General features: G+C 39.1%; 1 protein-coding gene across 6 annotated transcripts in view; it reads right to left on the bottom strand.

The window, feature by feature from the left end:
• Positions 1–22,409, bottom strand: part of LOC117412175 (IQ motif and SEC7 domain-containing protein 1-like) — a 164,908-nt gene that overhangs the window by 4,465 nt on the left and 138,034 nt on the right. For 5 of the 6 annotated variants that reach the window (XM_058988452.1, XM_058988456.1, XM_058988453.1 and 2 more), the window contains 12 exons: positions 21,185–21,464; positions 18,830–20,091; positions 15,198–15,359; positions 14,073–14,195; positions 12,652–12,818; positions 11,637–11,776; positions 8,825–8,854; positions 5,748–5,873; positions 5,105–5,204; positions 4,438–4,599; positions 3,907–4,083; positions 1,666–1,715 (listed from right to left, as the gene is read on the bottom strand). In XM_058988452.1, coding sequence (XP_058844435.1) covers positions 1,666–1,715; positions 3,907–4,083; positions 4,438–4,599; positions 5,105–5,204; positions 5,748–5,873; positions 8,825–8,854; positions 11,637–11,776; positions 12,652–12,818; positions 14,073–14,195; positions 15,198–15,359; positions 18,830–20,091; positions 21,185–21,464 — 2,779 coding nt within the window. The remainder of the gene's footprint in view (positions 1–1,665; positions 1,716–3,906; positions 4,084–4,437; positions 4,600–5,104; positions 5,205–5,747; positions 5,874–8,824; positions 8,855–11,636; positions 11,777–12,651; positions 12,819–14,072; positions 14,196–15,197; positions 15,360–18,829; positions 20,092–21,184; positions 21,465–22,409) is intronic. The other variant, XM_058988457.1, reaches the window with a different exon arrangement.

The raw sequence follows: 22,409 nt of genomic DNA, 5'->3' as shown, positions 1-22,409 counted from the left end.
ATCTAATGAGTTTTTTTTTTTGCTTTATTAACAATTGCTGTAAATGTTTATAAAAAAAAACAAAAAAAACAGGCAGAATTGCCATGCCCATTTTAAGGACAGAAACTTGAGTAATCAAACATAAAAATTGAAAAGGTATCATTTCCCAGCTCACTGCAAACACAATATTCTGGGCTGGTCTGCACATCATTTTAAAAAAATAGTACCTATCTGTAGAACTTTATATACATTTTATAAATTACATTTGTTAATAAGGTTAATTCACTGCATTCATTTGAAAAACAAAAGTCATTTTTAAGTAATAAGAGTTTTAAAAAAGATGCAGGCTGGGTAAAACAATAAACTGCAAAGCATGATGGGCTTTCCCTGGGTCAACAGAACCACCAGATCTGGAACACAATCTAAATATTCCTACCACATTACCTCCCAGAACACACAATCGACACATCATACTCCTGAATGTCTACACATCACCTCTTTGCAGTGATGGGGGTGCAGTTCAATCGACGTGCCGTACAGAACCATTACGTACAGTTTTTACCCAATTGTTTTTACCCAAGCTGCATATTTTCATTGCTTCTTGAACACTGCAGATCTGGGACATGAGCTCATTTCTATTAAATGGAAAGCAATCCAGTGAGCCTGGGAAGATTCATGGCAGGACACGTTGCTTATATACTATGTGACAAAAGCATATTCTTGACTTCCATGCGCACAACATGCAGAAGCTGAAACGAGCGAAGTTAACATCCACACCAGAAAAGCTTGGCTAGATTAAAGGTTGCAGTCTCGCCTTCTACATGTACGAAACACAAAGTATTATAACTGCTTTACCCTACTTGATGGTTTTCGTTTCAGTTCAAATGGTCATATAAAAAAAAAGAAAAATCTTCAACAATTCTGATGATTGGTAACAGATGTTAAGGTGAAGCTGTTGAATTGCGGGAAGGGGAGGGGATGCAGTTCCTTTACAGATTGTCACTGTGCTCTGAATGAAACCAGCAGGTTAACATTCATTTTACACTGTAGACATGGAGTGTGTGTATAATGATGAATGAAATCTCATGAAATCCACATTTTTCTATTTCTTTCTCCCATCCAGTTTTTCCCAGCACGTACAAATAAATATTTGATTCACTTTCAAAGCAACTACATGATCTCACTACTGAGCAAGGTTTGAATACTGTTAAAATAGGGATGGGGCGGGGTAGGGTTGGAGGGATTACAGAGGGGGGGGGAAATGGGGTGGAAGACCACTTGAAACCGGTTCACAATTTTGAAATTACACAGTATGACTTTTTCACTTTCACACAGTCCCAGGTAAAAAAAATAAATAAATAAAAATAATGAAAACATAAAAACATACATTCGTCAGAGATATGAGACATGGATTAATCGAATTAGTCGAATCATGCTTGCTGCGTGTACAGAGAAGGTTAACTGTAGCCAAATAAACAACGTGATATACGTGATAAACAAGCCTGAAGTACATGGCAAGCAGCCCAGGCATGCATATTAAATCGAGGCAGGCAGATTACCCATTAAAAAAAAAAAGAAAGGAAGAAGGAAGGAGAGAAACTATAAAGCAAAAGGGTGCAACAGAAATGCTTTGAGAAGTGCACATCATCACATTGAGCAGCTAGACATCAGTTGCTTCCTACTTACTTCCATATTGCTGTCTAGTGATCCTGCACTGCTGCGACGCCCACGCTTGCCTGCCCAGGACATGCAATACCATAGATTAGAGACTGAGAAGAGACCTCGGTGATATATAGGTAAATATCCCTCATCTAGGGCTTGATAAGCTGAGACAGGTACAACTGGGAGCTGGGGATGGGGGGGACGAAAAGGCAGCACCGAAGGCTGGAATTTGGGGGAGGAAGTAATTTCTAAATATCCAGCTACAGTTGTGTGTTGTTCTAAAAAAAAAAAAAAAAAAAGAGGGAACTACTTTTCTTGTTTAGGGCTAAGACTAATAAGGCTTTACACAGACTCAGTATAATGCTTCTACAGTGTGATTCAATTGGTTTCCATGACAACACTCAAGAAGAAGCAGTCGTCAAGGAATGACAAAGGCCCACTGTAAAAATCACACTGGCTGCATGGAACCTGCAAGCCGGAGAAAAGTAAACAAATTGGGACACCTGGACGCACAACCAGCAAAGGTCTTGGTTTGCACATAAGCGTGTAATAAGAATCCACGTGTGTGACAACACTGACTACAGGACTACGGCAAATGTGGGCCTTTTGTTTGGGAAATACAAAAAAAAGCCACACATCAGTTAACAAAGTTGACTATATTTTCAAGATAATGAATATTTTGATAGCTCTGAAAAGAAAAAAAAGAAAAGAAAAAAAGGAAAGAAAAGCACGTAACACACGATGGCACATGGCGGAATAATAGAAATAAATAAATAAATAAATAAATAAATAAAACCTGAAAAAATCTCACCATGTTGTGTTCCATTATAGCCTCATTGCCTTCCGTTTAATACTAAAGGGGCATTTCACATAATGAACTCAAAACTTTCCAGATCACAATGAGGGAAACAAAATACGTAAAAACAAACACCACCCAACTGTTGGTCCTCTTCATTTACAGCAAACCACTTCTGTAAAAACCTCCAACAGCACTATTCCCCTACCAATGAAGAAAAACTGGAGCGCTAAGTGGATTTCATTTTTCTATGGTCAAAGGAAGGCTAAACCTAATTGTAATCAGGAGTGATATCAAAAAGCCACTTGCTATGATAGTCAGATGTAGCATGTTTGTAGCTGTGCAGTGGTGACTGGCATTAAACATATTGTACGAGGGATGTCTGTATGTTAGGTCACATACAGTGCCATGGGATTTAAGAGAGCGTACAGCTGTAAAATCTATAGAATAACAAGTACTGGTTATTTTAAACCAATTTTTGTTCAACATAAATTTTTGAGTAAGCAGTACATTCTTGCATGCCACCACAGGCAAGCATGAGGTGTTAGAATGGGTTATTTATTTATTTATTTATTTATTTATTTTTGTTTGTGTGTGTCGTTTGATGTTAGTACCACTGCTCAGCAAAACAAGAGAGCTGCTCATAACTGTGCCTTTTAATAAGATTAGAATTAAGTTTAGCTGGTTTTAAACAACACTCTGTCAAAGGGGAAATCATGGTCAGCTGCTTCCTTCTAATGACTTTCTTTATGACCATGCCCAAACTAGGAACGTGTTACTGAAACATGAGATGTCATGGTAAACAACAGGAATAGAAATGTAAAACTTAAAACAATCTGAAAATAAGCGCGTGTGTGTAAAGAGGTTGGTATACTCTAACTGATCTTTGATATACAGGAATATAGAAGTTCCAGGCTTCATTCAATTTCATTCATCGATGCAATGCACAGGAATGCTGCCATACACACACAGCACACACAAAGCAATGACTTTGCACATTTGTCTAAGTCTGTATAACCTACAGTAGACGTAAAAGCTAAACAGGTTGTTGTTTTATATACGGAATTACATTACGGATTCCAGTGACACTATTGTTTTTTTTCAGTCTCCATAAAAAGAAAAAATATAATAATAATAATAATAATAATAATAATAATAATAATAATAATAATAATAATAATACTCAGCAAGACAAAAAACTAAAACATTCCTTTTTTTTTTTTTTTTTAAACTGACTACACACCTATGTTAAAAATAAATCAGAAACTGTTAATATTATTTGAAATGTGTATATATATATATATATATATATATATATATATATATATATATATATATATATATATATATATATTTCAATTTTAGTTTTTATTATAAACTAGTTTGTTACACTGTTGGCAGATTACTCCCCAGGATGTCACTGAGCAGGCTACTGAAGCTGGGACAGGGGGGATGCCGCGGTCTCTCACCTGCGTCAGAGAGGTCTCGGAGGGAGCTGCTCAGGGCGCTCCTCTTCAGCCCCTCTCCAGTGGCGTAGCTGTCGTCCAGGCTGGGTCGGTTCATGGTACCGTTGCCTGCATCTTTCTTCAGCCCCGAGCTCTGAGCCATGCTTGGACGCACTACTCCTTTCTGCTTCTCCAGCTCAGCTGAAGAGAAAGCATTTCAGAAGATTTCACCTGTCATGTACTGGCATTCAAATTCAGCAGTGACGGAGCACTGCAAGGGACTGCAATGCGACACATTTGTTAGGGTTCGTTTCGTGGTAAAAATATTCACATTTACAAAAACAAAAACAAAAAACAAAAAAAACTTCCCTTGCACATTTGGGGAATGTCTTTAGCATTTATTATGAAGAACACTTCCTACAGAAATGGGGATTTTAAATGCTGTGCTTATTGGACTGAAAGTCAAGCCAGACTCAAAGACTGCTGCACAGGAGCTAAATCGTGTTCCTTTAACGAAAACAAAAAACAAACATTTTTGGGAACATTTCTGCTCACATTCTATCCTGTACTTCTCCATTTCCTGGACCTCTGCGATGGACTCCCTCAGATCATCTGTAAATTTCTTCCGATCCTGGGGGTTGGGTGCATTGAAGTTTATGAGGACTTTGATGTCTGCACCTGGGATAGCTGACGTAAGCCTTACTCCATTCGGATAATCTAAAAATCAGACGGAAAGTCCTATTAAATCTGACATGTTTAAAATAGAATGGTATAACAGAAGGCACAAGCAGCATTTGTCTGGTCACATGCTAAGTTTAATACTGTAACAGATGTTCATTTAACAATGGTCATTTTATAGAATACTGGCTGGGTCATCCACCTTTGAAAGATTTTCTAACAGGCATTCTTGATAAAGGTTTTAAGAGCTAGAATGTTGACTTCCTACCTATGTTTCTTCTTACTTAAACCCAGCATTGATTATTTATATAATTCTGCATAAACATGATCATCACATTTGTTGCATATACATTACTACTGCTTTTGTAAGCATACCAAGTTTTGTAAGGTTAGCAATAGAAACTAGCGTTGAAAAAACACATTTTATTCTAGAATTACCCAAGAGGTAATTCTAGAGGTGGTAAATTAGCACTACAATGAACTGGTGACACAGAAAATGGGATCACACACATTTGGGGTTCTGGGTCTGATTTCTGGTACTTACACTGGTTTTCAAAGAGGAGAATCTGCATCCCATTCAGTGAAAATGACTGCCTGAAGCTGTACGTCACAGAGATTTTCTTCTTCTGGAAAATTTTTGTGACCTAAAAGCGAGTCAGGGGATCAATTGCACAGTATGTCCTGTTAATCACCTTCATAAACAGACCACTGGTCTCAAGCAACACAGGGTCCCTCGAGTGGTCCTTATAAGCAGCTTTGAGGGCATATAGGAAGACAAGAAAAACAACACTGCAATCACGTCTGTGCATCTTTCAGGAATAGACCTGCGCTGTGTTGGGTGCTTTTTGGTATTTCTCAATGGAATTGGTGTTGCAAAGAAGAGCTATATGATGTGTATCAATGAATCAGTTTCTAGTTATATATTGTTGAGTTTATCTTTTAGCTGCACATACTTTGACCAGGAACACACTGAGATAGAATATGCAGAATGTCTACATTAGGGAATAGGCAAAAACTGTGTAAAATAAACAGCACAGTCAGTAATTGTGCTAGACAGTAAAAGCTATCCCCTCCAAAAAAGTTTTTCTTGTTTTTGAGCGGTCACTCTAATAGACTTAAACATAAAAACAGCTTGCAGAGGAGATGTTCAAATAAAAAAAAAATAGCAATGAAACACAGCTGCATACCACAAGAAGGTCATTGAATAGGAAGATCTCTCTCTGGTGCAGTCCCAGTTTCTGAGGTTTGTTGTGGTCCGGGACTTCAAACAGTCTGCAGTAACAAACCAGCCTTCGATGGGGCAAAGAAAGCACCTGCATTGGAAAAACACCAGTCTAAGTGAGGTGACCACACCACCTGAAACAATTACAAGATCACTGTACACAGTACGGGCTCCATTCTCCAAACTAGGTACTCCAATAAAGTTACGAAACCAGGACTAAACAAGTAAGATTTTTAATTCAGGGGCTTGAATGAAGTATTGAGTCATTTCTTTTTCGCTTTAGATGATTAACTGGTGTTTTTCCCCCCATTCTGAAAATAAATGTGCTTTTGAAGATCTGGAGTAAACAGCTTTGAGAATCTTGCCCTATGTCTGTTTTGTTAAAAAACAGTGTTAAAATATATTTATATAAGAAAAGTGTCATAAACTAAAGCCTTTTTTAAATAAAAAAATTTATTAAACAGCCCCAAGGGTTTTTTGAGTAAACTGATTTGACTATATTTATTATTAAGCAGCACATTTTTCTTAAGTAATTCAAGTTGCAAAAATGTTGCTGTGTTAGACAACATCAATTACACAGCATTAGATTAAATTACACAGCATTAGATTAATCCACAGAGGCTTCAAAAAGGAAATTATTGTTTGCATTAATAATAGCAACAACAATTATTTATAATTCAGAGGAGCTTTGATAATGCAAAAAGGGGGGGGGGGGGGGAGTGTAAAAGTGGAGTGGAATTATGGTAAATTAACTCTGACAGCTATTGTGGGTGTCTTCAATGTCAATGATGATCCAGAAAATAAAGTAACACATTTCTCATTTCCTCCCTATAATCTCAAGCTTAATCCTTTCATTCAATAAAATCTTAATGGATGTTAACAGAAAGATTTGCATGTTAACATTTCAACAGTGAAATAAATACTACAGTGTATATCACTGGTGACCCATATGAATAAACATAGATAGTAAATGAAAGTAATCTATACATTGTGAAGAGAGTTCCCTATGTTGATATTTATGTGCTACTTGTGTGTGGTTCAGCAGGTTATTGAAAAGGGACTGTTCAGCATCATACTAAACAGCAACGAATGTGCTTGACAATTTCTGTACATTGCTTAAACTTCCAGTTTATAATGCTGACTTGGAATTTATTTCAGACGGGCGCTTACACCTATTCCATTGCCACCTTTCGAGACAGGCACAGTGTAAAAATGAATTAAGTCAAGACACTGAAAAATAAAAGTATTAAGGCATAGTGAATTTCCATTTGTAAAGTCTAACATTTTTCTTTTAGTGCCGATATCAGATTTTATATGTTCTCTGACATTAGCTACTAATACATACATACAGACGTGCTCAAATTTGTTGGTACCCTTACAGCTCATTGAAATAATGCTTCATTCCTCCTGAAAAGTGATGAAATTAAAAGCAATTTTATCATGTATACTTGCATGCCTTTGGTATGTCATAGAATAAAGCAAAGAAGCTGTGAAAAGAGATGAATTATTGCTTATTCTACAAAGATATTCTAAAATGGCCTGGATACATTTGTTGGTACCCCTTAGAAAAGATAATAAATAACTGGATTATAGTGATATTTCAAACTAATTAGTTTCTTTAATTAGTATCACACATGTCTCCAATCTTGTAATCAGTCATTCAGCCTATTTAAATGGAGAAAAGTAGTCACTGTGCTGTTTGGTATCATTGTGTGCACCACACTGAACATGGACCAGAGAAAGCAAAGGAGAGAGTTGTCTGAGGAGATCAGAAAGAAAATAATAGACAAGCATGGTAAAGGTAAAGGCTACAAGACCATCTCCAAGCAGCTTGATGTTCCTGTGACAACAGTTGCAAATATTATTAAGAAGTTTAAGGTCCATGGAACTGTAGCCAACCTCCCTGGGCGCGGCCGCAAGAGGAAAATCGACCCCAGATTGAACAGAAGGATAGTGCGAATGGTAGAAAAAGAACCAAGGATAACTGCCAAAGAGATACTCCAAGGTGAAGGTACGTCAGTTTCTGATCGCACCATCTGTCGCTTTTTGAGCGAAAGTGGGCTCCATGGAAGAAGACCCAGGAGGACTCCACTTTTGAAAGAAAAACATAAAAAAGCCAGACTGGAATTTGCTAAAATGCATATTGACAAGCCACAATCCTTCTGGGAGAATGTCCTTTGGACAGATGAGTCAAAACTGGAGCTTTTTGGCAAGTCACATCAGCTCTATGTTCACAGACGAAAAAATGAAGCTTTCAAAGTAAAGAACACCATACCTACAGTGAAACATGGAGGAGGCTCGGTTATGTTTTGGGGCTGCTTTGCTGCGCCTGGCACAGGGTGCCTTGAATCTGTGCAGGGCACAATGAAATCTCAAGACTATCAAGGCATTCTGGAACAAAATGTACTGCCCAGTGTCAGAAAGCTCTGTCTCAGTCGCAGGTCATGCGTCCTCCAACAGGATAATGACCCAAAACACACAGCTAAAAGCACCCAAGAATGGATAAGAACAAAACATTGGACTATTCTGAAGTGGCCTTCTATGAGTCCTGATCTGAATCCTATCAAACATCTATGGAAAGAGCTGAAACTTGCAGTCTGGAGAAGGCACCCATCAAACCTGAGACAGCTGGAGCAGTTTGCTCAGGAAGAGTGGGCCAAACTACCTGTTAACAGGTGCAGAAGTCTCATTGAGAGCTACAGAAAACGTTTGATTGCAGTGATTGCCTCTAAAGGTTGTGCAACAAAATATTAGGTTAGCGGTCCCATCATTTTTGTCCATGCCATTTTCATTTGTTTTATTATTTACAATATTTTGTTGAATAAAAAATCAAAAGCAAAGTCTGATTTCTATTAAATATGGAATAAACAATGGTGGATGCAGAAAATACTTTTGTCAGTTTCAAGTTATTTCAGAGAAAATTGTGCATTCTTCGTTTTTTGTGGAGGGGTACCAACAAATTTGAGCACGTCTGTATATACCATATATCAACCTCAGTCATTTATATTTACATATAAAATAAATATTTAAAAAAATACCTACACAACCAAGTCCATGATGCAGAGATCCAATCTACAATAAAAACACATGTGTAAGTTTGCTTTACAACAGATGAGTTTCAGTAAAGAAACCTTAACATTGCAGCTAATATAACACGCATGCACAGCAACAGCAAATGCATAGTTTAGTCCATGTATACGGCATTATAATGTATCTAAAATGAAAAAAAAGACTTCCACTCGCAGTACTCCAATATAAATAGAGCCCAATAAGCATCAGTACAAACGCATTCATAGATCTGGCATCTGTTCAGATGAAGGCAATGAAAACTCTCTGCAAGTGGCGGCACCTGTGTGCAGCTGCATTCAGAAAGCACTGGCAATCAAGCAGAGCGCTGAACTGTTTTACACCCAATCTAATTCAAGCATGGTAGGAGGGTCACACCATGTGATAATGAGGTGAACAGTTGCCCTCCATAGGACAAAAAAAAGACACTACAGGGAGCCACTGCCTGATAGGCAGCACTGACACAAGACGATCCATAGGGGGAGCCCATAGCTACGGAAACCTTCCCTGATACCGATTGCCAATAATCTTGTTCTACTTTGCATAAGATGTAACATTAAGTAGATACCGAAAAAATATTTTGAAAGAAAAAAAAACATAAAACAACACTATCAAGCTATACTTTTGGTCTGTATATTCTGGTTCTACCATCCAGGATATTGTAATTAAATCATATTAAAAGACGAAGGGAAGTGTTCCGTGTTGTGACTCTGCAGTCTGGCCTACTGGAAGCTTGCTTTCAGTGCTGCCTCTCTGTGCTTTCAGTTTGTAGGAGTTAGATGATGTGCATCCTGTGTGTATGAATACTGAATAAATTAATGTGGCGGAACTTCAGAAATGCATAAGTTACAGTAACGAAATTTATTGGATATTTCAAACTTTTTTAACAAATAAAAAACTGAAAAATTGGGCGTGCAAAATTATTCAGCCCCCTTAAGTTAATACTTTGTAGCGCCACCTTTTGCTGCGATTACAGCTGTAAGTCGCTTGGGGTATGTCTCTATCAGTTTTGCACATCGAGAGACTGAAATTTTTGCCCATCCCTCCTTGCAAAACAGCTCGAGCTCAGTGAGGTTGGATGGAGAGCATTTGTGAACAGCAGTTTTCAGTTCTTTCCACAGATTCTCGATTGGATTCAGGTCTGGACTTTGACTTGGCCATTCTAACACCTGGATATGTTTATTTGTGAACCATTCCATTGTAGATTTTGCTTTATGTTTTGGATCATTGTCTTGTTGGAAGACAAATCTCCGTCCCAGTCTCAGGTCTTTTGCAGACTCCATCAGGTTTTCTTCCAGAATGGTCCTGTATTTGGCTCCATCCATCTTCCCATCAATTTTAACCATCTTCCCTGTCCCTGCTGAAGAAAAGCAGGCCCAAACCATGATGCTGCCACCACCATGTTTGACAGTGGGGATGGTGTGTTCAGGGTGATGAGCTGTGTTGCTTTTACGCCAAACATAACGTTTTGCATTGTTGCCAAAAAGTTCGATTTTGGTTTCATCTGACCAGAGCACCTTCTTCCACATGTTTGGTGTGTCTCCCAGGTGGCTTGTGGCAAACTGTAAACGACACTTTTTATGGATATCTTTAAGAAATGGCTTTCTTCTTGCCACTCTTCCATAAAGGCCAGATTTGTGCAGTATACGACTGATTGTTGTCCTATGGACAGAGTCTCCCACCTCAGCTGTAGATCTCTGCAGTTCATCCAGAGTGATCATGGGCCTCTTGGCTGCATCTCTGATCAGTCTTCTCCTTGTATGAGCTGAAAGTTTAGAGGGACGGCCAGGTCTTGGTAGATTTGCAGTGGTCTGATACTCCTTCCATTTCAATATTATCGCTTGCACAGTGCTCCTTGGGATGTTTAAAGCTTGGGAAATCTTTTTGTATCCAAATCCGGCTTTAAACTTCTCCACAACAGTATCTCGGACCTGCCTGGTGTATTCCTTGTTCTTCATGATGCTCTCTGCGCTTTAAACGGACCTCTGAGACTATCACAGTGCAGGTGCATTTATACAGAGACTTGATTACACACAGGTGGATTCTATTTATCATCATTAGTCATTTAGGTCAACATTGGATCATTCAGAGATCCTCACTGAACTTCTGGAGAGAGTTTGCTGCACTGAAAGTAAAGGGGCTGAATAATTTTGCACGCTCAATTTTTCAGTTTTTTATTTGTTAAAAACGTTTGAAATATCCAATAAATTTCGTTCCACTTCATGATTGTGTCCCACTTGTTGTTGATTCTTCACAAAAAATTACAGTTTCATATCTTTATGTTTGAAGCCTGAAATGTGGCAAAAGGTCGCAAAGTTCAAGGGGGCCGAATACTTTCGCAAGGCACTGTATTCCAATGTATTTTCTGTGGTGTGAAAAATTACAATTAGTGTTAATATACCTTTGTCAAGGGAAAGTGTGTTTGAAAACAAACAGTGGAGGTACTTACACGCCTTTGATGCCATGGTAACTACACTCATTTATTTCTATTTAAATCTATTAATGAGCTTGTGATATACTTTACTACATAGCTAATGACGTAACAATCTACTATTCCTTTCTATTGAAACCTCCAGGCATCATGTTATTGAGTCTATTTATTTCCCTTTATTCTTCTATATTGTACCTTATCTAATTGTATTCCTTCCAAAAAAGTACACATTTTTGGTCCTATAAGGCAATGTTCAGATGGAAATGGCGGCTGACACATTATCAGCTGCATTCCTGATTGGGTTTGGGGATCCACTGCATGTAAATACTGATCACCTGTCATGCAGATTGTACTTACAGGTTTTTTGCCCACAATCAGCTTCTCGACCTTCTGAACCTGGGACACGTGGTCTTCATTGGTCTTCAGCTCCCGCTTGCGGATCCTCTCGTAGATCCCGATCAGCATTTCCCGCGGGATATCTTCCCCGTCATCCACCCCTGAAGGTCACACGAGCCATCATTAGCACACTGGCTTGCAATGAGTGATGTGTAAACATCTGAAAGCTTAGAGCGGCCGCACCTCACTGCTGCAGCTCCAACCCTCCCCCCGGTCCCCCTCCTTCTGTATCATCAAGGGCAAATAGGAAGGCTTACTCATCATGTTCCCTTTATGAGTCCTCCGCACAGGCTTCCTCTTTGTAGATTACATTTAAATTGCTCTAATAGGCTGAGAAATAATTCGGTCACGGTCGCCTATATTAAAATGTTAATAAAATAAATAAAACAAACACTAGAAGGCATGCTTATTTTTAGCAGGAAGAAGGAGAAGATTAACCACCAGGGCTTGGCTTTTATTAGTAAAACCATTGATTACATTGTTTCTGATAAGATAATGAATTCTGAAAGTCAATAAAGCAAATAAACACCTGCATACACACATAAGACAATGCAATGAATAAACAATTATGATTTTTACTGCATTATATTAAAATGTATGCAATTCACGAATGCATCTTGATTTCCTAGAACAACTTCAAAAAGCCTGAATTTTAGGTGTAGAAATGTGTGAGTACTTGCTGCATTAGGGAATAACACGTTTTATGTGTTCTCATTGTACAGCCATCTGTGGGAACTAAAACTCCATGCCTTTGCTGGTGCATCTGCTACAGAAATATAATCTCCTAGCAGAAATAGCAGTGTCGTTGTTTAAGAATTTTTAAATTGCATTTGCAGATAATACAGTTTGGAAGACGTACACTTTCAGCTAGGAGATTATTTGTACAAAAATATCTCCAATAGAATCAGGCTTGTAATAATGGAATACACAAACATACGCTATAACAGTTTACTATTTATGAATTCATGATGCTCACCCCGTAAATTCTTAACAAAGTCCTCCAGTTTCATTTTGCGTTCTGGCTTCACGTTGGGGCTGTACATGTCCGTGTTTAGAAGTATGATTGCAAAAGCCAGGATGAAGATCGTGTCTGGATTTCTAAACTGTCTCACCACCCCAGGATTGCAGATACAGTACCGCTGGCTATTGAAAACAGAAACAGGGAAATGATCAAATTAGAGCGCAAGGAACTAAACTGTAATTTAACATATCTAAACAGGATTACCCAAAGTAGATGTAAGATATTAATACAAAATAAAAAAAAACACAAATTATTGAACAGAGGTTTATAGAAGCAGAAAAAACAAACTTCATCCAGTGGTTAAAGAAGTGGGCTTGCAACCAGGAGGCCCCCGGTTCAAATCCCACCACAGCCACTGACTCATTGTGTGACCCTGAGCAAGTCACTTAACCTCCTTGTGCTCCGTCTTTCGGGTGAGACGTTATTGTAAGTGACTCTGCAGCTGATGCACAGTTCACACACCCTAGTCTCTGTAAGTCGCCTTGGATAAAGGCGTCTGCTAAATAAACAAATAATAATAATAATAATAATAATAATAATAATAACTTTACAAGCAAAATCCTGCCGGAAAAAGCTGCCAAATTCATTACGCAAATCTTATAAACAGGATTGTATGGAGAATATACAAATTGATAAGATCTTTTTTTTTATTTAGCAGATGCCTTTATCCAAGGCGACTTACAGAGACTCGGGTGTGTGAACTATACATCAGCTGCAGAGTCACTTACAATTGCGTCTCACCCAAAAGACGGAGCACAAGGAGGTTAAGTGACTTGCTCAGGGTCACACAATGAGTCAGTGGCTAAGGTGGGATTTGAACCAGGGACCTCCTGGTTACAAGCCCTTTTCTTTAACCACTGGACCACACCGCCTCCTTTTTTAGATTACAGTAAATAAACAGCCTTTTAATGGTGGAGTGCTAGGAAGACCAGGATTAAATTAATTGTTCACTAAGTAACCTGTCATGGGATTTCTTAACAGGGTTTGTTTTTCAGCAATCTACATACTGAGGCAAAAACGCCTAATCTTTAAGTATTGATCCACTGATCAATAAGCATCTCTTTCTGCACACTGATAAAGCCATTCTGTGGATTGGCACTGTGTCCCCCCAGCCTAGCACATGCAGGGTAGCCAACAGTCAACAAAGTATCCACTGTGAATTTGTAATTAATATGTTTATTTCCTGTGGCAATGCATTTGCAATGTATGTTTTTTTTTATTTTACACCATAACAACCAACCAATATAGAGGTGTATGACAAAACTTTTGCATTTATATTTGGTTATGGTGATGCACAAGTTGTTAAACTTCTAGGTGCATAATGGTAAAGCAGCCTCAATTTCAACAGCTCAGATGGAGTCTCTCCAGTTACACACCTGAAAGCTTCAATAAGCCTCTCTACTTTCTGGGCTTCTCCTTGGACCCGGATGTGAGCCTGGAACTTCCGGAGAGCTTCGTCCAGTTCCATTACTGAGAAATCCATCTCATCCACCACACAGCTGCAAACAACAGCACAGCCCCAACATTGAAACACATTTTAAACTCTTCTATATTTTATCATAAAAAACAACAACAACAACAACACATTTATCCAAGACAACCTGAGTTTGACTTTGGGCAAATAGGGGGGTTGTCCAGAAGGGAGATTAGTGTCATATTATTTTTTCAAAATTAGCCTTGTGGACCAGTGTTTGTTACTATGTCCCATGGGTCTTTCTCGATGGGCGTTACCAGCGATGCAAGTCCAAAGGAACACAGCATAATGCTGCTGAGCCCCAAAGCTTAACAAGCAGCACAAGGACAGGGAGACAGCCTGCATGATTGGAATGTACGGTACAACTAAAGCAGCATGTCTTTCAGTGTGCTTGGTTATCAGCTCTGGGTTGTAAATCCCTCCAAGACTGTTTCGTGCACAGCTGTGATAAAGCAGCTGAAAAGCAGTCTTGAGTTGTTCCATTGATCTCATCGCTGCACGGCAGCTGAATAAATCAATGCTACCAAAGAGAGGCTTGTCTCGGACACATTTGTTATAAAGTGTTTGAATTACTTGACAATTTAACCTTGGGGAGTACAGGGTTCTTGCACTTCTGTTCCACGGTTTCTTCATCAGAAACAAAACGGTTGATTATTCTTCAGAGTGCAGGCATTGTACACTTACTAGACCCCAGTTCTGCATTTGCTTGGTGTTAAAAAACAAACTGTATGTGTTAAATCCTTGTGAGTAAATGTTCTATTTCAAGAGAGCGAGCTGAAAACCTGTGAGGTTTCAATTAATTCAAACGCCAGCTGTGTGCTGTCTGAAAAATACATCTAAGGGCACGGTTTTGAAGGGTGAAATTTTGTCTAAATTTTTTTGAGTTGCAATAAACAATTTATTTGGATGTAGAAAACCAAAAAAAAAAAAAAAGTGCATTACCGTTTTATGGAATTTCTTGCTGGATATAAAGCAAAAAAGTTGGGTCAAGTTTCCACTTGCATCAAAATAGTTCCGTAACACTCACTCTAGGACATCCCTGTTGAACTGTTTCTGCCGATTCCCCAGAAACTCTCCAATCATCTGCCTGCTCAGGCCCTTCCTCTGGAGCAGGAAGTGGGCCACACCCACAGGCGTGTCAGGAACAAATCCTCGCTCGATCAGGTACTGGGTCCCCTTCTCTGGCTTCCTGGACAGATAAACCACACACACACATTACCAACAATACTGTTTTGTGAGTTACATTTGTGGTGCCAGAGTACAAGGGGACTGTGTGGGCTAGTGGTGCCAGAGTACAAGGAGGCTGTGGTGCCAGAGTACAAGGAGGCTGTGTGGTCTAGTGGTTAAAGAAAAGGGCTTGTAACCAGGAGGTCCCCGGTTCAAATCCCACCTCAGCCACTGACTCATTGTGTGACCCTGAGCAAGTCACTTAACCTCCTTGTGCTCCGTCTTTCGGGTGAGACGTAATTGTAAGTGACTCTGCAGCGGATGCATAGTTCGCACACCCTAGTCTCTGTAAGTCGCCTTGGATAAAGGCGTCTGCTAAATAAACTAATAATAATAAGTCTAGTTGGAGATCCCAGGACAATAACTAAGCAAAGCTTACTGAAGATGTATAAACATGATGTATAACCCATCTTTAGAGTGTCTTCATGTTGAGAGTAGATCTGACCATGAAAAAATGTCAACCGAATGTTTAACCATCCATTCTCCTATCCTTTACTAGCCTCAGAACATTTCTTACTAGTTCAGTTGAACTTCTGATTTCTAATATATATTTCTCACTTCTAAAAGCACATAGAGCATTGAGGTGTTTCAAAGTTAAGAACCAGCATGACCATTAACTGGACTGGAAAACCAAGGGTCTGTTTAAAATAGCTTTGTGATAAACAGATGGCCTGTAAACATCATTAGCAGGATGCAAAGAAAACTTTCTTTTTTGATTTTCCAGCCCACTGTTGGGGATTCTATCACCCTCTTCCATGAGGGATTCCACAGCATCCTCATTAAAGCTCAAAAGCCTTTGCTAGAACACACCACAAACACATGTGGTGTTATCAATATCTTCGAGCAAACAGACGTTTGCAGCCGAGTTATGGTTGCTTGTCTGCCATGCGAAGGGGAATGGATTCTGTGAGAGGCTAGGAGCAAGATTGCATTTCTTACGCAGCCAAAATCAATTTCTGAGAACAAGGTGACTCTACCATTTTAAAAGGCGTCTAATGACACACACACACACACACACACAAAAAAACTCCTCACATTTTCTGTATGCTCGTGATGACACTACATGCTACTGCCTCCTTCCAATTCTATTACTTCACATTAAACTACATTAAATTGTACCTGCAGCACAGAATACAAAATTGAGTTGCTTGGCTCGAGAACTCACCTGTAAGTGCATTTTAAAAAGTGATGGTTAATGGTTAGATTTAACTTTGTACTGTAACATTGAAGATCCTACCGTATGAGCTGGTGTGATTAGAAATGCAGGATTTTCAGTATGGATGGGATGTGTGAAATAGTAGGCAGATGTCTTGGCTTTCACACATTTCACTTAGCGAGCAGCTATGCATGTTTTCATTTTTCGATTCGAATGCAGTTGAGAAACACAGCATTGCAAGCGTAACCAACCTAAGCATTTCTCCAGCAGATTCAACCAGTATTTTCCCTGCAATCACTCAGATAAATACTGAATTAGTTTACATCAAAAACTGATGCAACCGTGTGCTTACATGTAACAGGAACCTCAATTTCCTAAAATACTGGGATTGGGGATAACCTTGAAAACCTTGTAACAGAACCAATAGGTATAGATCAATTCAACCCGAACGGGACCCAAACATAATAAATATAGTAAACGCCCCTGGGATGATATCATTTCAACCAATTTAATTTACTAACCTGACAGAAGAGTCTTTTCACAATGAGCTCTTCACTTTCTAGTAATTAATATGAACTGCATCCATCAACACAAATACTGCAGCTAGCTCATTACATATCCTGAAAGCACTAACAAAGTACATCACAGGACTTGACTGGGTTGAAAAAAAAGGGCCACCTGAGCTCTATTCAATTAGGTCCTTGACTACAAGGAGATTAGAAGCAAGGCATAATTATTCACACATGCTTTCATACAATTAGGCACTGAATACTGGCAGCACGTTATTTATAGGAAATTATACTGATGTTTCTTATTAAAATGAATAGACTAACAGTACCATTTTAACTCTATTCTAAATATTAATAACTGTTGCATTCATTTTTTTTAAAGGAACTGTTGCATAAATCTTTACTTTCTAAAATACTGAAAGCTCTGCTGCGCTAGATGTACATTCTTTTTCTAAACTTCAATGAATGAAAAAAGTAACAGGAAATATCAGTATATTCAAAAGGTGGAGCGATGTGCCACTCATTGACATCGGATGAAGTTTTGTTAAGGGGTGGTTAACAGCAAGTTTAATCAAACTACCAAAAAGAGAAGCACCCTTCAGTCTTATAAAATGAAACAATGCATAAAATTATTCAAACAGGCAAAAGACATTTGCAAATAGGGTAAATTATGCTTACTTTTTTTTTTTTTTTTAATTAACTCATCAGCTAATCTGCATGCATCAGTGACCCCACTGTGTACCTCAACTGACTCCACTCAGCAACAACATTCAGCTAGGACCACGAAGCAATGCGGTGTTTGGACTTCATTTACTTAAGCAAGACAAATGGAAAACTGAGAAATGGTCAGTTTTTTTTTATTAATGGATTGAATTTGATAGATACACCATATGCTTTCTACCAGCAATGTTAATCCTGTTTTGCTTTGAGAAATAAATAAGGTTTCTCTATCTCTATTCACGTCTGCATCCATTTATATACAAAATTCGGCTCCCGGAAATGCTGATACATTTTAAGGGAAGCTTGCTATTTATACTCAGTGACGAAAGACAAGTATGGGACTCATTAAATAGTAATGTGGTGCCGTTGAAATAAAATCATCTGTTTATTTAAGAAAGAGTAGGATGGCAGCGGATTATAGCCTAATTATTATTTGGGTTGGGTAGGTTTCAGGATCATTTATGCCAGATGGTGGTTTTACAGTAATAGCATGAAACAGCCTAGCAAGGAAATTCATGGATGAAAACGTAAACTCCCAGATCCAAGTTTAGGACACTTGTTTAGAAAGCGTTATAAAGCTGATGTTTTTTTTACTGCATTTTTAAGCTAAGGGCAAATACATGTCATCTAGGACAAAAATTTGTCAATCGCATATACACTTTAGACCTTATATATATGGTCATGATAAACACCAGAAATGCCCATTATAACCCACTCAAAATGACTACATATATCCCTTAGATATAATAACATTGGTATCAAATGTTTGTATAAAAAACTCTCTAAAGCATTCTGGACTGTGTGTTCTACTAAACCAGCAGCACTGTATGCTCAAATAATAGTCTTCAAACAAGCTATACTCACAGCCTACTCAAGCGTATTATAATGCTGATCTGAATGAGGATAATTGCGGTTCATGAAAGTGCTCTGAACGAATTGCGTGTTTCCCACTGTTAAAGGCTGTACAACATTCATTTTTAAGTGCTCTTTCTCAAAAGTCTAAAAACATGGGAGGACCTATCACTTTATATATGTATGTATACCTACTTGTTAAATAGGTTTAATCCAATCCTGTAATGCCTCTTTCTGATGAGGTCGTTGCTGAAGGCGGGCGAGTCCCAGCTATTGCGGGTTTCCTTGTGGTACGTCTGCTTGCTCAGTGTCTGCTCTCTCAAGCTGTCTCTGGATGACGACTCCGAGCTGCAGTTAATTGTATCATTCGAGTTAGAAGTGCTATTAATACTGTCATTGTCCCCGTCGGAGAAGTCCGACTCTGATTTGCTTTGCCTGTTGGCAGTGCCATTGATGGCCAAGTGGCTATCCAGCTGCCTGGGCCTGTGTCTTGCTTGCTCTTCTTCTCGAGAAGGGCCTCTTGGAGGAATCCCATGAGAGATGTGTTTCGGGCTTCCTTGCTGACTCGCGACCCCCCGATCATAGACGTTTTGCCTCGTTAGTGACCCTCTATCCGATCGGTCACTGAGGTCCACAGAGCTGTCACTAGGCGGCTCTATGGTGAGTAAAGGTAGATGGTCTATTCTTAATCTTTGTTCCTGGCACTCCAGTGAGGGTGTGCTTCGGCAGCTTGTATCAGTGTCTACCTTATCGTCCTTGTGGGTCATAGACCAATACTCCTGCGAAGAGTTAGCAGATCTAAGCCTCAAGTCGGATTCCGTGCTAGCGGGCCGGTCTACAGACGGAGACAAAGGAAGAGGCGGGGAGAGTTCTTCCTCGTCGATATATAAAGTCACGTCACTGTACGACGCCGTCATCTCATCCAGCTTGCGGTGATCCGCACCTTGTGAAGGTTTCAGCTGGTAGGCAACTTCTCTCTCCATGTTGGGATGACCTCTGCCTTGATCAGGCTGACCCTCCTCTGGGTGCAAGCTACGACAGTTCAGGGCATCGTCGATAGACTCTGCCAGGGATTTCACTTGCCTCGAGAAAGCATCCTCCAGCTCTGTAATCGCATCCGTGAAATCACTCTGTGCGGCTGGCGACTTCACACTGGCTGGACCTCCCAGGTCACCACAGTCGGACTGGACAATCGCGCCTATCTTGGTGCCATCGTCGGTTAGAGAGACCTGCTTGCCCTCAAAGTAAGAGCTGTGGACTTTTTCAGGCCCTTCAAAGGAAAACTGCATTCTCATATTGGACAGGACAATGCGTCTGGACATGCGATTTTCGGACATAGAACTCCTCAGTCGTTCAAAATTTTTGTTCATCTGATACTGGCGGAATGCCGTCTGAATGGTGCGAGCTGCATGTCTAGTTATAAAACGTCCCCCATATTTACGTTCTAGCATCTCCACCTGTGAGGAAAAACAAGACATTATCCGATACTGTAGGACAGGCTGCCTCTCCCTGAAAAAATGCAGAATTAGATTTGTACATATATTACACAGTGCAAGATTTAAACACACAATCTGCTTCAGTTTGACAGCAGCAAATGCAAACGTCGTATTCAATTATTTTGCAGATGTCTCCTGGCAAGTGTACATTTAAAAAGGATCTAGTACAGAAAAATGATAGGTTTGCAAAAAGGTTTTATAACATTGCAACTTTAATTACTTACCGAATTGTAAGGTCACCTTTTGAAGTGAAAAAAAAAAAGGTTTGCAGGATAGCAGTTTTCTGATTTTGATTTAAATACACAAATTGACATGAAGCCGTAAAATACTCCCCAATGATTTATATCTACATCAGCGCTGTCCTATATTTGATCCACGTCAGGTTTCAAGTGTGCAAAACCGTGCTATATATTAAAATTAATTAAAATAACTCTTCATCCAATTGGTGCCAATTTACTTGCATTATTGTATTGGATTTTGTGAAAAGAAATGTTATTAAAAAAATAGCCATACCATTTTACAAGCAATGACTATGCAGTTTGTACCTGTGTTGCAAAGAGCACCTCAACTTAGAATTCAGTAAATGTGTTCTATTTAAACATGAAAGGGTAGACTGGATCACTTCTAGAACCACAATTAACCTGAACAAAAGAGGTTCTCTTTTCCATTGCTTTATTCCTTTGTGGAGCAGAGTAATTAAAAAAAAGATCACATTTAAAACCAACAAAAGAATCTGTTCTCCCCTATCCTGTGGCAAGAGGACCAGAAGGATACTGCATTGCTTTGACTCATAATAAAAGGTCACAGCTTATGGGAACCATGAGTCCATGATTGCTGTTAAGTTCTCAGTTGAGAGTCTCATCAACGCAACATACATGTATCATTATTTTTTAGTCGAACAAAATGGTGCTTCTGGTCTCAAACCTCATAAAACACACACACATAATTTGGGTAAAAAACTGCAGGGGCATTGAAATTGACCTTCAGGGTTATACAACTGACTGCAGGGTTATTAAATATATTTAAATATCTACTATACTTTCAAAGAACACACCTGCTTGTCCTGTAGATCTGTGGAGAGTTCATAGCTCTCTGACAAGGATCTAGAACGCTTGATTGCTTCTTCCTCTGCCTGCTTGCGCAGTATAGACGTAGAATGTTGCAGCTTAGGTCGTCGTGGGCGCTGTTGCCCTAGAGATATGGAATGTCCGTACAGGGGGTGATCAAAGTGGTCAGGACTAAGAGCAGAAGTGTGGGTCACGGGTCCTCGACCGTAGCTAGAAGGGCTGTCCAGGAAAGTGCCAGTCTCGCTGGCTGGAGTGTCACCCTCCACGCTGAAACAACAAGACAAACAAGCTTGGTAAGTATATCGTACATACAGCATGTACTTACATATATTTATGTTACACAAATCTACACAGACTAAGTCAATACAATAAATGTAACTAGAAATAATTAAAAGAGATTCTCCACATTATCACCATAGGTGTCTAACCTTAACCATAATCGAACACACCTAAGGAGCGCTTTCCTTTTGCCAGCGTCAAAATCCTATTACCAGCAGTAAAAATGAAACACAAACAGCTTTTGCTTGGTGAGGTGGGACAATCCTTTATTATCCTTGTCCTCAAATACATCACATGGAAAAGTAGCTTGGAAATAACATTCCTAATATTATATGCTTGTTATAGCTTGATAGTAAAGAGTTAAATGACTCTTCCCCCCCTCCCCACATCAAATATTTATTTTATATTGCATTTGGGATCAAAATTATCATTCTTGCTTGACCTGATTTGTTTCTGTGCTGAGCAGATTCTGATGCAGCTGCTGATTATACAGTGCTCAAGAATTTATAAAGTATTAATATAAATATGCCTACCTTGAAACTCAGCAATATAAATTCTAATAAATTGTAAATTGGTTTCTCGAATTCCCTGAAGTGTTCAAACTCATTGCTTTAAATAGATAACTCTGTATTTGCTTGCCAGCATTTTAATGTCCATTCCACACCCAGTTGTACTTGTTTTAAGAAGTTTCTGAAGCAGTTCAAAGTACAGAACAAGTCATAATTTACAGAGCTTCGGGACTCCTATGATAACAGTTTATAGAATCCAAAGTCTGTAGAATGAAACTCTCAAATGCGAAGTAAACAAATGACACGTATTCTTATTTAAGGTGACCATTAGGATTGTTGTCAGCAGTTCATTCTCGTTACACATGCCAGGAAACACAACCATACAGATTCAAAGTAGAATATTTTCCCTATAACTTAGTGCAGA

Source organism: Acipenser ruthenus, chromosome 16, assembly GCF_902713425.1.
Source record: "Acipenser ruthenus chromosome 16, fAciRut3.2 maternal haplotype, whole genome shotgun sequence".
Lineage (NCBI taxonomy): Eukaryota > Metazoa > Chordata > Actinopteri > Acipenseriformes > Acipenseridae > Acipenser > Acipenser ruthenus.
This window is presented reverse-complemented; position numbering and strand designations above follow the sequence as displayed.